The sequence below is a fragment of the Exophiala bonariae genome (genome assembly GCF_035927105.1).
Source record: "Exophiala bonariae strain CCFEE 5792 chromosome Unknown scaffold_82, whole genome shotgun sequence".
In the NCBI taxonomy this organism is placed as follows: domain Eukaryota; kingdom Fungi; phylum Ascomycota; class Eurotiomycetes; order Chaetothyriales; family Herpotrichiellaceae; genus Exophiala; species Exophiala bonariae.
Window position 1 is genome coordinate 1 of NW_027042557.1, and position 12,943 is coordinate 12,943.

Genomic DNA, 12,943 nt, shown 5'->3' on the forward strand with positions numbered 1-12,943 from the left:
CATGGAATCTTCTTGGGAGGATTCCATGGAGATGTATCACTCCGGAGCTGAGCGGAGCGGAATTGAACTCCAGAAAAGCATCAACGATTAAATCAGACTCAATCCAATGAAGTTCAAAAACTCGTATTCCTCTAACCCTCTCTATCACATTCCCTTGCTTTCACTCTTTGCTCATTCATGTCTATCTGCAATATTGCTATCTACACCTCTGTGCCTCCGTGCATTCTTCCCTCACCCCCGCCCCCCGAGCATGTTTGTATGTATGTAGGTTGCCAGGTATATGTATGGCACCATAGCAGGACTCGTAGACCGGACCCAACCACTCATTCCGCTTTCCTCCCTGTCGCCCGCCCGATCCACCGAAGAGAAGATAGACCTTAGACGTCGGATATGCTACTCGGTGGACGGAATGCATTCCGACTTATGTGCACGGGGGGTTATGCATCGATATATCCATACATACATTTGGAGAGTTTATGTATGAGATGAGATTTCATTTTAAGACAATATAATGGGTTGTTGCCGTGGACGTCTGGATTGAGTTCGCCGAGAAATGTGCATGTACGGCTCTCGCTCCCTCCAGCACACATTCACCAAGTAAAGAAAAGTTATGGTGGAGCGAAACTAAACACATTCAACTTCGGTGAATAACGGGTCCCGATATCCCGCCCGGTGCCATCCATCCCCTTCATCTATAGCCCGGACGGTCGTCATAAGAAAAAATTCACGACGCTGGATTTTCCCATCCAAGCATCCGGCAGCGCTCTCTGATCACGCGTGCCAGGGCACCTCCATCACCGTATGCAGATCCAGCACCTCCACCAGCACCTCCTTGTCGGCTCCTTGAATCCGCTAATTCAACGTCAGCCGAGGCACGGTAAGTGTTTCCAGCTACCCATCCGGGAAAGTCTGGTAGATCGTCGTGTCTTCCAGGCGAGCCTCGGTTCGTGTCGTCGAGCAGATCGGCGAGCTGGACGGCAAGGCTGGCCCACTGCTGGGGCGACGTGATGTCGCAGCGTTTAGGTTCCTTGTTGTCTTTGCTTTGGACTTTCGTATCTGTGTCAAGACAGGAGGCATCGTGATCGCAACTGAGATTGAGATTGCTTTTGGTAGAGAGGGCGGCGGTACCTGCATCCCGAGGTGCTTTAGCGCCGGGAGCTGCCCCGGATTCGGCTGTGTGCCCGGACATGACGCTAGGGAGCCTCTGGGGTGCAGGGTCGGTTTCGTTGCATGTGGACGATGCGAGCTCTTCAGGCCTCGGTTCGTTGTCGTGGGGTTGTTGCTTTCTTTGATCAATGTTGTTGATCCTCGCCTGGCTCCAGTACAGAATGTCGACGGAAAGATTGAACAACGTCGAAGCTAACCATTCGACCTCTTCGGCTGGGTACCTGAGACTGGACGGATGATCCGATCCAATCGCTAGAGATAATGCCTGCTCGGTGATTGTCTTCACTATCTGCAGCGCTTGTGCTTGATCGGAGTCCAACTTTGAACTATTTGTGGTGGTTCGCTTGCTGATGTCATGTTGGTCAAGGATAAGCTGCACAACGCAACGAATTCAGCGTGATGCTTGAGAGATATCGTATGTTGTCTCATTACGAATACTGTGGATCAGCTTGCTCAGAAGCTCTGTTGCGCAATTGGTTGAAAGATTTGTAGCACGGGTTCGGGCTCGCGGGCGGTTGCCCTGTCTCGATACAGCGTAATCAGCATCGGCAGTGACAGATGCTAGAATCATATCCACAATCAGTGGGTATGCTACATCAGGCGCTTTCAGTTCCACCGCATGGTCAACCAGCTGACTGAGCGACAGAAGGCTCTCTGGGAGATTTGAGTTTGAGGTTTGCGTTATTAGGAACAAGGTCGACTCGAAGGCGAATGGGAGAAGATTGACGAGCTTCGCCTTTGTATGCTTCAAGAGATCTCTGTCCACCATGCCTTCGACCAAACCATCAAGTAGACTCTGAGAACACGAATACTTGTCCACCAGATTCCGGTACAGTGTAGATCGTAATTCCTCTGTGATTGGTGGTGTCTCACTGGAATAGGACGACTTAGGCATATCAGAGATAGTTGTCGATGAGCAGCATGCTCTTGCCGCCCTCAGATATAACATGGCTTGAACACATGAAGCATCAATCTCGTAGATCTTTCTGTCGACTTTATCCTCTAGGGAGATTTCATCCGGATATCGTATCTGGTACGTATTAGCATTGAGCAAGATGGTAACTGTTCGAATGGTACCTGGCAAGAATAATGCAATAGATCTATGATATACTTGTCAGGCCACGTGTCGATATTTTGCACAGCCGTTCTGAAAACTGTCACTTTGAACCATTTGCAATCACTGAGCGACAAGGCAGTTGATGATAACTCTCGGGATGATTCGTTGTAGGTGAGGGCCGCTACTGTCTTCAGTATTGCACATAGCCTTGAAAGGAGCTCTTCTAAGTCGTAGTCTTCTTCTGTGAGGGCCAAGATCAAGAGGCGAGCAGTACATCTAAGCAGTAACGGCTTATCGATTTCAGGTGATGGGGTATTGTGGTACTTGTCGAGGATTCGCTGTAACAGCTGGGCTCCTTGCCGCTTTGTCCCATATTTCATGGTTTCAGAAACTGCAGCAAACAATGTGCGATTTTGATCGCTGTGAGCCAAAGCCAATGCATTGAGAGCAGATTGTACTAATTGGTTAGCAAGATGCAATGTTGGCGACGGGGATGTGCGTACTAAGACTGCTATCGTGACGTCGGAGCGCGAGGCTGTAGCAGAGAACTCGACTCAACGGGTGACTTTTCCGGGTTGCTGGCATATCTTCAAATACACCCAGTGCCGCGTTGAATTGAGATAGCTCTAGATAGCATTTGATCATCATTCGTTCGATTTTCCCAATATTCTCGTCTCCAGCATTTGAGAACAGCTTGTGCAGCGCGATGCAACACCATTGGACAGTGTCTCTGTGATGTTCTGTTTTGAAACTATCTCCGATGCGTTTCCAAAGGAGAATGAAGGCACCATGAGTTGCTTCTGGGCTAAGTGCATTGCTCCAAACCTCGTACGTATCATTCAGAGCCAACTCGAGTTCATTTTGAACTGATGTCGAATCTGCAGCGCTCGTAACCAACATCCATAAGAGAGTGAGCAGCCCGGCTTCGACCCAGGCCACATCGTCATGAAGCACTAACCGCTGGACGATATATGTCCGCAACGCTTGGGAGGCAAAGCTGGGACTTGTAAGCTTCAAAAGATGGATGTGATGCAGAATCAATCTGTGGTTTGTTGGGATTAGATGCGCACAACCTATCACGTCTAAGAGCACCGAATAGTATGCGTCTTGACCGAGTTTCGAATTCTGCGCGTACACTTCGAGCTGGAGAACTTTGACAGGGAATTTGTCGAAGTTCTAAGGCCGTCAGATCAATATTAGATGGACTGGGATCGGACCTCACCGAACGTAGCGACTGGAGAGCAATTACACCTTCATCTTCTATCTCATGATCACGCCCATGATCTACAAAAAGAGCTCTGACTGACACGAGTATAAGATTGTTGTTCTCTCGAACCGTGTTCGACAAAAGACCACTCACCGTGCGAATGCATCAGATTGAGCCGTAGCTCGCTTATGTCCACGTCCCCGGGTTCAAGCCCTTGATCAGTACAAACGTAGAGGCCTCTCCGTAGCCACTTTCTCGCGAGAATCATGTGATCCCGCTTCATCTGATCGTTCCCGATTTCGTAACAGAGGTCTCCAAATTGTTGGCGGTCGCTAGCGGTAAGGGTAGATTGAACTCCTTCAAGCTGATGACCGAAATGCTCCGCAAGCTCGAGACGATCTTGTTTCCAAGCCTATACAAGTTAGGGTATTTCACAGACTGCTCAAGTGTGCTCTTACCAAGAGGATGCGCAGCAGTAGGTATTGTGTTCGAAGTTCCGGTGATACACCTTCCAGCCTAGACGCCAACTGCTCGACTATTTTGGTGCCGATGACAGTAAGGGCGCCGCCAGTGTCAACAAGCAGGCAATCCTTCACAGCTTTGAGCCCACTGTTGAAGGTTCTCTGGTTTACTGCATCTTTGCGATATGAACCGGCAGCTGTGTCGAGGACAAGGTATGCAAAAGCACGTACTATCTCGACTTTAGAACATATGTATTGAGTCAAGAATCGAAATACCTTTGGCTAGGTCTGTCAGGTTGAATAGGTCTTGACCGCTCTCACGTAGAGTACGGCACCGATTCCAAATGGCAACTCCAACTCGATCGAACTCCACGCATTGAGGTGGTGAGATGTCTTGTTGAGAAAGTGGGAGTACTTCAATGTAGATCGAGATATCGGGGAAAGGCTGAGTGGACGATGAGTGATGCTTGTCAAGGTAGTCCTGTAGGTGCTTTGCAAAGTCTGGGGTTATCAGCTGTGTTCAGTGGGTGGAGGCCAGTTCGCACATACCAAGCACCGATTGAGCTTTTCTCGTAGATTTGGTCGATGGCATGATCGAAGATACTCGAACGAGAGATGGAAATGTTGCAGTCGGACCGAAAGCCTGCCATCAACTTGATTTGAAGAGAGTGTGTGAGTTCATGTCAGGTGTTCAAGATGGCACGTGACGGTGGAGGACAATTAAGGAAAGAGCACTCGAGACAACGAAGAATCGAATAACAGCGAATGAAGCAACAATATACAAGTTCTCATTTTCCATCCTAACATATGTTGTTTTCGCCATGCACAAAAACTCCAGATGAGATTATGTTTTTGCGGGATTGATGGGTAAGAAATTGCCCACAATCAATGAGGGTCTAGGGCGAATTAGTGATGTACACTCGAGCAGAGCTAGGAAGGAAAACAGCAACTCACATGTTGTGATTGTCTCTGCGAATCGTAAAAGAGAAGCAACAAGGTATTTCGGCAATTTCAGATCCCGCTACCGGGCAACGAAGGGTGCAGCTTGTGAGCATCGCCTTCTGCTGCTGGTCGAAACAAATGGCACAGAATTTCTCCCAATAGCTGACCAATTGGTCTTCCACGATGATTTCATGTATGGCCAGCTTGCCCTGTTATCATATTCGTTAGTCGAGAGTAACTCCAAGGCCGCCAAAATACTCACATCACGGAGTGATTCTATAGGTGCGTGAATCAACTCAGCCATTTCCTTGTTACCCCGGAAAATCTCGCCAGTCCTCCTCCAACAACAGGCAGGGATCGCCATACTTGCAAAGATTCTATCATACTCCATGAGACTCCTTTCGAACCACATCTCGACCAAGACCAACTCAATATCTGTCAAGCTTTGCATGCGCTCGCGGAACTTGGGTCGGAATTGGTCCAATTGCATCAAAATCTTATGTCGAGACGAATGTTTCATGTTCTTCTCCATGTATTTGTTGAGCCTAGCATAGCCATTCACATAATTAAATGGTCTTAGCATCCCGGCGTCGTATTTAGCCTTGAGAAGCTTATTCATACGCTCTTCGGGCGACTCTGTCCCACTTGGGTCTGCCGCCATCATGTAGTATTTCTCTCTTGCCTTGTCTGAGATGGGCTTCACACTCGAGGGTCTCGAGATCAAAGCGCCTTGTGTGGCAAGATTCTGGTTGTTGTTGAAATTAGGCGGCTGGGGCGGCTGTTGCTGTTGCTGAGCAGATAATTGTTCGGCGCCAGATGGCGGAAAGACAGCTTCAGCCATCGAATTCATGAAGGACGGGTCATAATGACCACCGAACTCGTCGGTAGAATGCATGCCTGTCTCTTCAAACAAACTAGTGCTGAGGAAGTCGTTGAGCAAGTTGAACTCGTCCGTGACTTCATTCGCGTTGAACATGAATTGAGGATGAAAGGCGTGCATGTCGTGAAAGCGATTTTGAACGCCGAGCCACGGATCGTTGTAGCCGAAATCTGGGAGCATCAGTTTGCGAGCATCAATCACGATTTACGAGCGAGACCCACGGGCTTGAGTCGTGCCATTATTGATAGTACCTCCAGCTTGTGCAGGGATGCTAGGATTTGAGGAGGGCATGGTAGCATCAGCAGTCTGTCTCATGGCCATGTTGTCATCTTGCATCAAACTATGGCCAGCCTCATCCATCAGAGCAGATGGTCCTAGAGTTGGTGTTGCAGTGGCGTATTCATCTTTGCTGGGAGAGGTATCGTCGGCATCGGGGCCCGTGGCATCAGAATCGGCTTTGGATTTCTTGTGATATCCGTGGCCTTCTCTTGGCTCATCATGACACAAATGTCCAATGTTTCTCTTGATGCAGCGCTTGCAAGGACGATCCTGAGACATGGCCCCAAAGAGGGATGAGTTAGTCCGGCAATCTTCAACAGGCAAATGCGCTCGTTATGGGAGGAGAGGGAAGTCGTACAGAATCGCAGGTCATATGCTGTGCGTCCCCAAAGCTGTCCGTTAGCCCATCATATCCACAGCGATGCACCTGAATCTCGGTGCTCCTATTTCTAGGTCTGCTGGAATGCTCACCGAACGGCGACAATAAACACATGCTATACTCGAGGGTTAGTCGAACCTGCGACCGAAGGGAAGGGAGTGGGGTGTAGGCGAACCATGATTGACTTTGCGCTTCTTCTTTGGCTGGTCGGTGGGTGAGGCCTGACCAGGTTTGCGCGAACTGGTGGGAGAGGAGGCGTCAACTGACATTGAGTTCCGACTGTCAGTATTCCTCGCCGAACCACCGCCTGGGAGGTCAGGCTCATCTTGGTGATCTGACATTGGCCGCTGAGTTTCGAATTTAACGAAGATTCTTAAGAACCAAGGATGGAGGTAGGAGCAGTGGTGGGTGCCATGCGATCAAAGCTGCTCGTTATCCGCAAATTAGATGAGGAGGTACAGGACTAAGCCGCAGTACTTTCGGTGAGAAGCCTGAGATGGAATTCGTCTCCATGGACGGGTTAGGAGTAGTGATCAAGAAGAATGAGGACGAGGCCAAGCAGCTTGCGGGGACTTGGAGAAGAGAGACAGCTTCAAGGCTGAAAGGCCCAAGGCTCAAGATTTCCCCATTTTTGCAGGCTTGCGGGCAGACCACCACAACGCAATTGAGCTTGCAATGAGTGGTGGACTGAGGGGATGGCACGAGCAGCGGATACCTCAGACTTCAGGCTCCTGGGTGGGTTTTCGCCGAAAGGTTAGCGCCCAATCATGCCTGGGCCGAGGCCAGGCGAAGCTCTCACCGTCGCCCCTCGGCCGTGTGGACGCTTTCGCCCGTGTGTCTGCGCGCCCGAATCATCCTTGGGTCCCCGGATATTGGTTTTGCCACCCTACATGGCGCTCTCGAAAAGCGCATCTGCACCCAATTGCGAACTACGGATACTGCAGGTACGGACATGGCCAGTACGGAGTAGTTGACAATGCAGGATACCATTAGTCACTTGCTGGATAAATAAGAGCCAAAATAGAGTCATGTTTTTCATGTCAAAGAAGTATAACTATGGTGAACACCCACCATAGACTCCCTAGCGTAGGCTACTCATATCATTTACATACCCATCCCATGCAGATTTCCATGGGTGTAAAGGTTGAAGAAACTTGGAAAGTTGTTGAGAGTAGTATATGTCCGTTTTTAACCCATTTCCACGCCATTAACTTCATGGCCGACACAAGAATCCCGATGGCAAAACAATCCATCCGTCCATTTTACCCACCCACAATTGTTTCAATAGTACAGTGCTGAATTTTAAAGATACCATATTACAAGCCTCCGATTGCGCCTGCATACCCTAGATGTTGATACTTGGTCGCATGCGCTTTCTTCCTTTACCACCAGGAGTGCTGTCCTCTTCGCGCTCGCGCGCTCGCTTTTCTCTCTGATCCAGAACCAAGCTGAGAACGTCGAAACCAAACTGAGGGAACTCGAGACACATGGCCTTGAACTCGGCTTCGGCTTCGTGTCGCAATACGTGAGAACGAGTGGCCCAGAATGCGGCAACGGGCTTCCGTATAATGTAATCGTCGGTAGGAGTGTTGGCGTAGACAAAGCGAGCATATGCGATCTCGCCCACCGCGGTGGAGTTGATGCGATGAATCTTTGAGTGAGCCAGAGTCTTGAGATCAGGCAAGCCGAGCTTTTCAGCGAGTGTGTAGACTCGTGCGTGTTTCAGGAGTTGATCGCCGGTGTCGTCGACAGTGGGGATCGAAGGGTCGGGCTCCAAGCCATCAGGAATGTTTGCCAGCCGTCTGGGAAAGTATTCCCCTGTGTATTGATACTGCAGGAAGCAACCCACCGCATCCAATGACTCGTCGTGCATCTCCACCACGATATCGTCTTCATCTTGTGTTGCGACTCGTTCTTTGATCCATGGTGACTGCTCGATGATGGCTTTGTGAGCAGTCAACGTGGTTTCTTCTCCATTGGAGCCAACGGCTAGTCTCACGATAGGAGACTTTAAGTATTCAAGGAAAATGGTTTGTGGATTGCGCACGGGTGCGTCATTGTTGTCGGCGGCATCTTCTGCATCATCATCTTCAAGCGCTTCGGCTGTTTCTTCTTCGCCTCCCATATCAACATCAGCTTCGGCCGAATCGCCGACTTGAGTGAGATCTTCGTTGTCGGCCATTGTGATTTGGGGTTGTGCGCAACTGGAATAGAGGGCGGCTAAGGGTTGAAACCTGGACGGGATAAGCTTTGGGAGTTGAAGGAAAAGAAAGAGGAAACCATTTAGGAATTAGTAACGAGTGGATTTGATCAAACGAGTGAGCCCTGACCTTTTACAGGGTGTTTATGCGTGCGCAATTGAATCTACACTGCAGAAATCTGGAAGGTTGGATTGCCCAAATGGGCGAGCTTGGAAAGCAGAGCTCTCAGCCTCGGCCTTCTGGTAGCCTTGCCAACCTCGACCTCGAACTTGAACCATTATTTTTGAACCCATCAAAGACTTTTACGTCTTGCAAGCTCCTAAATCTGACTTTGTGAAAGTGTCTCCCACGGACAGGTACTTGTGAGCCACGTGAATCGTGAGTCATTTTGAAGATAAAATACTAATGTCTACCCCACCTCGTCCTCACCCCTTCTCTCTCTCTCCCTCCCTACGAGCTGGCGCTAGAATGTAGTAGCACAGTCTCTCATCGTAACAGGTATACATGAAGAATGATGATAATTTCTCGAGGTTCAAAGAGCTGACTGTGTTTGAATAAATTGAGTACAAGAACACTGCGAACAGAGAATAATCCGACCTCAGCCTGGTTTCTTTGGAGGAATGTCCTGTTCTCGGGGTTGAGCCATTTGAACATGGCGGAATCACTCGTCTTGCGGGACATATAAAACGAATGGCAACAGTGTAAGACTAAACTGTCGTTAAGAAACTGGATACGTATTGATATCATTCGTCGTCAGGCTGTGAGGCGGTGGCGGCTGATTTAACAAACCTGGTCGTACAATCAAGTCCGATCCGTGAAAGCGAACAAAAACAACACTTGTAAGATGTACGGGCACAGGAAGAATCTGCTGGTCAAGGCGAAATGTTTTCTCGACTCGGCAAGGACCATGTTCAACGGCTCTTAGCTTCTAGCAATCTGAGGTTCTAAGCTCGTATATTAAGCAGGCCATAGTAGATAGAGGAGGCAGGTATGTAAAATTGTCCTTGTGAAAAGAGCCTATCTAAAATGCCTGGAGAGTACCTAAGGAAGCCGTGTTTGGACGATGCCATTTAAGCAGAAATTCTATCTGAGGCAAAACAACTGTTTAAAGAACGGGGCGTGAACTTTAGCACCTGGACAGATTCCAACAGGAGAGAATGCAAGGCTCGGATAACAGAGCCTTGCCCAGTCTCCATCCGAGATATGTCTGGGGTGCGTTTTAACTCCAGAAGTATGTGGCTATGACGGAATTTGATAATGGAGAAGGCAAGATGAATTCAAGCTAAACAAGCAGTCAGGTAAGGGTACGAGGTTTAGTGTTGATGATTGATTGGAAGGATCGGAAGCCTAGAGGCTCATACCTGGACCCTGCTTTCCGGGGGCCGAGGGGCATTCAACCGCACTAAGTAAGCGCAATCCGGAGCTGCAGGCACCAGAACTCCGGAGTCTGCGAGGCCGAGGGGCCCAATTTTATTTTCTTCACCGCCTGCGGTTGTGGCAATGAATGGCGTGCTTGCTCCATGAGATGTTGCCATTGTTGTCCAACGACCAAGCACGATACATCGGTCCAAATTGATGCAATGCCATCATGGAAGCCATCAGACGTAATTATTATCCATGCTTTCCCATGAGTCCGCTTTTCTGCTTTTCATTCTTTCCACAATCCGTGAATCGAATATGGAATTCCAGAGTTTCTCGCCATTTGCCTACCCCCGTCCTCCCAAATTGTTGGAGGATTCTGCCGGCAGCTGCTGCAACAAACCCAACTCACAAGTCCTCATTTCCTCCTCCTCGTCTTCACCAACTTGAACTTATCGTTGCCCCACATACGCCAAACCAATATCAGTAACAATTTGATCTCGTGCAGATAATTCAAGCCGTTCTACGGTTACTTTCAGGCAGCAGACTCCGTGTCACTGTGACTCTGGTCATCACGACTTGTCAATTTCCAAAGCGGGTAGGCCTTCGGTCAGGACTTTCAGAGCCACCCCCCTCTTTCCCATTCTGACTTATTTAATTCCTCTTCCTCTTTGTTTTTCTTTAATTTCCTATTCTCAGAACTTTCTGAAGCACAAGCTAGCAAGTTACAGGTCTCTACACAGATACTATTATCCTTGAATTCGTTTACCAGTAAACATGGGTTCTTACGACCCTCTTCCTGCTTCTCCTCCCACTTCACCGCCCAATGGTTTCAATGGTCAACAAGATGGTTATTCTACCCCGCTGTTTGTTCAGCAGCCAAACATTCTATTCATCATGGCGGATCAACTGGCTGCTCCTTTGTTGAAGATGCACAATCCAAAATCCCAGATCAAGACTCCCAATCTTGACAAATTGGCAGAACGATCAGTTGTTTTCGACTCTGCCTACTGCAACTCACCATTGTGTGCCCCATCGCGCATGTGTCTTATGAGTGGTCAACTGCCGTCGAAGATCAAGTCGTATGACAACGCTTCTTCAATTGGTTCTGACACTCCAACTTATGCCCACTACCTTCGTGCGGCTGGCTATGAGACCACCCTGGCAGGGAAGATGCACTTCATTGGAGACCAGCTTCATGGTTATGAGAATCGCTTGACTGCTGATATCTACCCGGGAGACTATGGCTGGGCGGTGAATTGGGATGAACCAGATCGGAGATTGGAGTGGTACCACAATAGTAGTTCCATCCTGCAAGCAGGACCATGTGTGCGGACCAACCAATTAGACTATGATGAAGAAGTTCTTTATAAGTCCAAACAGTACCTCTATGACTATGCTAGAGCGGCCCCCGGAAAGCGGCCATTTGCTCTCACGGTCTCATTCACCCACCCTCATGACCCATATGCGATCGAGGACAAATATTGGGATCTCTACGAAGGCGTTGACATTGATCTTCCAGACGTTAGAATCAACGAAGAGGACCAAGACCCTCACAGCAAGCGTCTGATGCATGTTTGTGATCTCAAAGGTTACAACTTCACCGATGAGCAAATCAAGCGTGCCAGACGCGCCTATTATGGTGCCGTCAGCTACATCGATGACAATATTGGTCAATTGCTCGAGGTTTTGAAGAAGTGTGGCATGGACGAAAACACCATTGTCATGTTTTCTGGTGACCACGGTGATATGCTAGGCGAGCGCAATCTGTGGTACAAGATGTCCTACTTTGAGAACTCCGTGCGAGTACCTATGCTCATCAGCCACCCTAAGCAATTCAACCCTCATCGCGTCTCTCAGAATGTCTCGACCCTAGATTTGATGCCCACTCTGGTGGATCTCATCGGCGCCAAGCTGGTTCCTGGTCTACCCATGGATGGCGTATCGCTGATCCCTCATCTGTATGGCATTGGTGGTCACGACACCGTCTTTGCAGAATACATGGGTGAGGGCACGGCAGCACCGTTGATGATGATCAGGCGTGGGGACTGGAAATACATCACCTGTCCAGTCGATCCACCACAGCTGTTCAACCTACGAAAGGACCCCAAGGAGCTGGAAAACCTAGCTACAAGCCTGGATCCAGAGACCAGGGCAGTCTTTCAAGCCTTCGAGGCAGAGGCGTCCAGGAAATGGGACTTCAACGCCATCACCCAAGATGTCCTACACACCCAACGCCAGCGTCGATTCGTGTGGAGTGCTCTCACCCAAGGCCGTTTCGAGAGCTGGGACTGGAAGGGCAATGAAGACGGGCGTACCAAGTACATCCGCTCACAAATTCCTCTGGATGAACTCGAGCGAAGAGCTAGATATCCCATCCACAGCACCGTCCCAGCAGAAATCGCCGTCACGTCCAAATCCGAGTTGGTCGTCCGCCAGCCACAACACCTTGTCAACTTGGCCACCGAACCGGTCCATTATCGCTAAGGGTGACGCCAGTGATAATTGAATCTCCGGGTTGAGAGTATTTCCTTGCAAACGAATTTCTTTATTCTTCCGTCGTCGTCATTGTCGTCCAGCCAGGCGTTTCTGGAGTTAGTTGCATTTGTATCTTCGGTTCATGATCAAATCGCATGCATCGCCAGCCAGCCAGCCTGGGTCCTTCAGCCGGATGCAGTCTAGGTAGGTACATAAGTTGTCGACCATTTTGGCGTTACATAGGTAGCTGGAGACAAGTAGTCCATCACCCATTGATTGTGCTTGAATGAAAATGAATATGAATATGAACACCTCCACCTTCTGCCCGTCGACAACATACCATAAGTCAGCGAACAAGTCAGCCAGCCAATCCCGGAGCGAAACCCGCGCGCACGGTGCGGTGCGTTTTACCACCTCGCCACATCACATTACATCACATCCCACGGATATGGATATGGATGGACATTCTGCTCTGCTCTGCTCTGCTCTGCTCTGCTCTGCTCTGCTCTGCTCTGCTCTGCTCTGCTCTGCTC

The 12,943-nt window shown here is 49.3% G+C and overlaps 4 protein-coding genes across 4 annotated transcripts; 1 reads left to right on the plus strand and 3 right to left on the minus strand.

Moving 5' to 3' along the window:
- Positions 1 to 724: 724 nt before the first annotated feature.
- On the minus strand, positions 725 to 4,484 carry LTR84_012806 (uncharacterized protein; the record flags this gene model as incomplete). The annotated part of the gene is given in 9 exon segments (XM_064856322.1): positions 725 to 1,540; positions 1,700 to 2,267; positions 2,279 to 2,681; positions 2,728 to 3,400; positions 3,447 to 3,484; positions 3,534 to 3,843; positions 3,890 to 4,122; positions 4,169 to 4,393; positions 4,442 to 4,484. The coding sequence occupies 9 exon segments, from the start codon at positions 4,482 to 4,484 to the stop codon at positions 725 to 727; spliced, it is 3,309 nt and encodes a 1,102-aa protein (XP_064699734.1).
- A 252-nt stretch (positions 4,485 to 4,736) lies between these two features.
- Positions 4,737 to 6,272, minus strand: LTR84_012807 (uncharacterized protein; the record flags this gene model as incomplete). Its single annotated transcript, XM_064856323.1, has 4 exons — positions 4,737 to 4,788; positions 4,847 to 5,043; positions 5,097 to 5,884; positions 5,936 to 6,272. 4 exons carry the CDS (start codon positions 6,270 to 6,272, stop codon positions 4,737 to 4,739), a joined length of 1,374 nt encoding a protein of 457 aa, XP_064699735.1.
- A 1,445-nt stretch (positions 6,273 to 7,717) lies between these two features.
- LTR84_012808 (uncharacterized protein) lies at positions 7,718 to 8,554 on the minus strand (the record flags this gene model as incomplete). The annotated part of the gene is made up of 1 exon (XM_064856324.1): positions 7,718 to 8,554. The coding sequence occupies one exon, from the start codon at positions 8,552 to 8,554 to the stop codon at positions 7,718 to 7,720; it is 837 nt and encodes a 278-aa protein (XP_064699736.1).
- A 2,155-nt stretch (positions 8,555 to 10,709) lies between these two features.
- LTR84_012809 (uncharacterized protein) lies at positions 10,710 to 12,419 on the plus strand (the record flags this gene model as incomplete). Its single annotated transcript, XM_064856325.1, has 1 exon — positions 10,710 to 12,419. The coding sequence occupies one exon, from the start codon at positions 10,710 to 10,712 to the stop codon at positions 12,417 to 12,419; it is 1,710 nt and encodes a 569-aa protein (XP_064699737.1).
- Between the last annotated feature and the right edge of the window lie 524 nt (positions 12,420 to 12,943).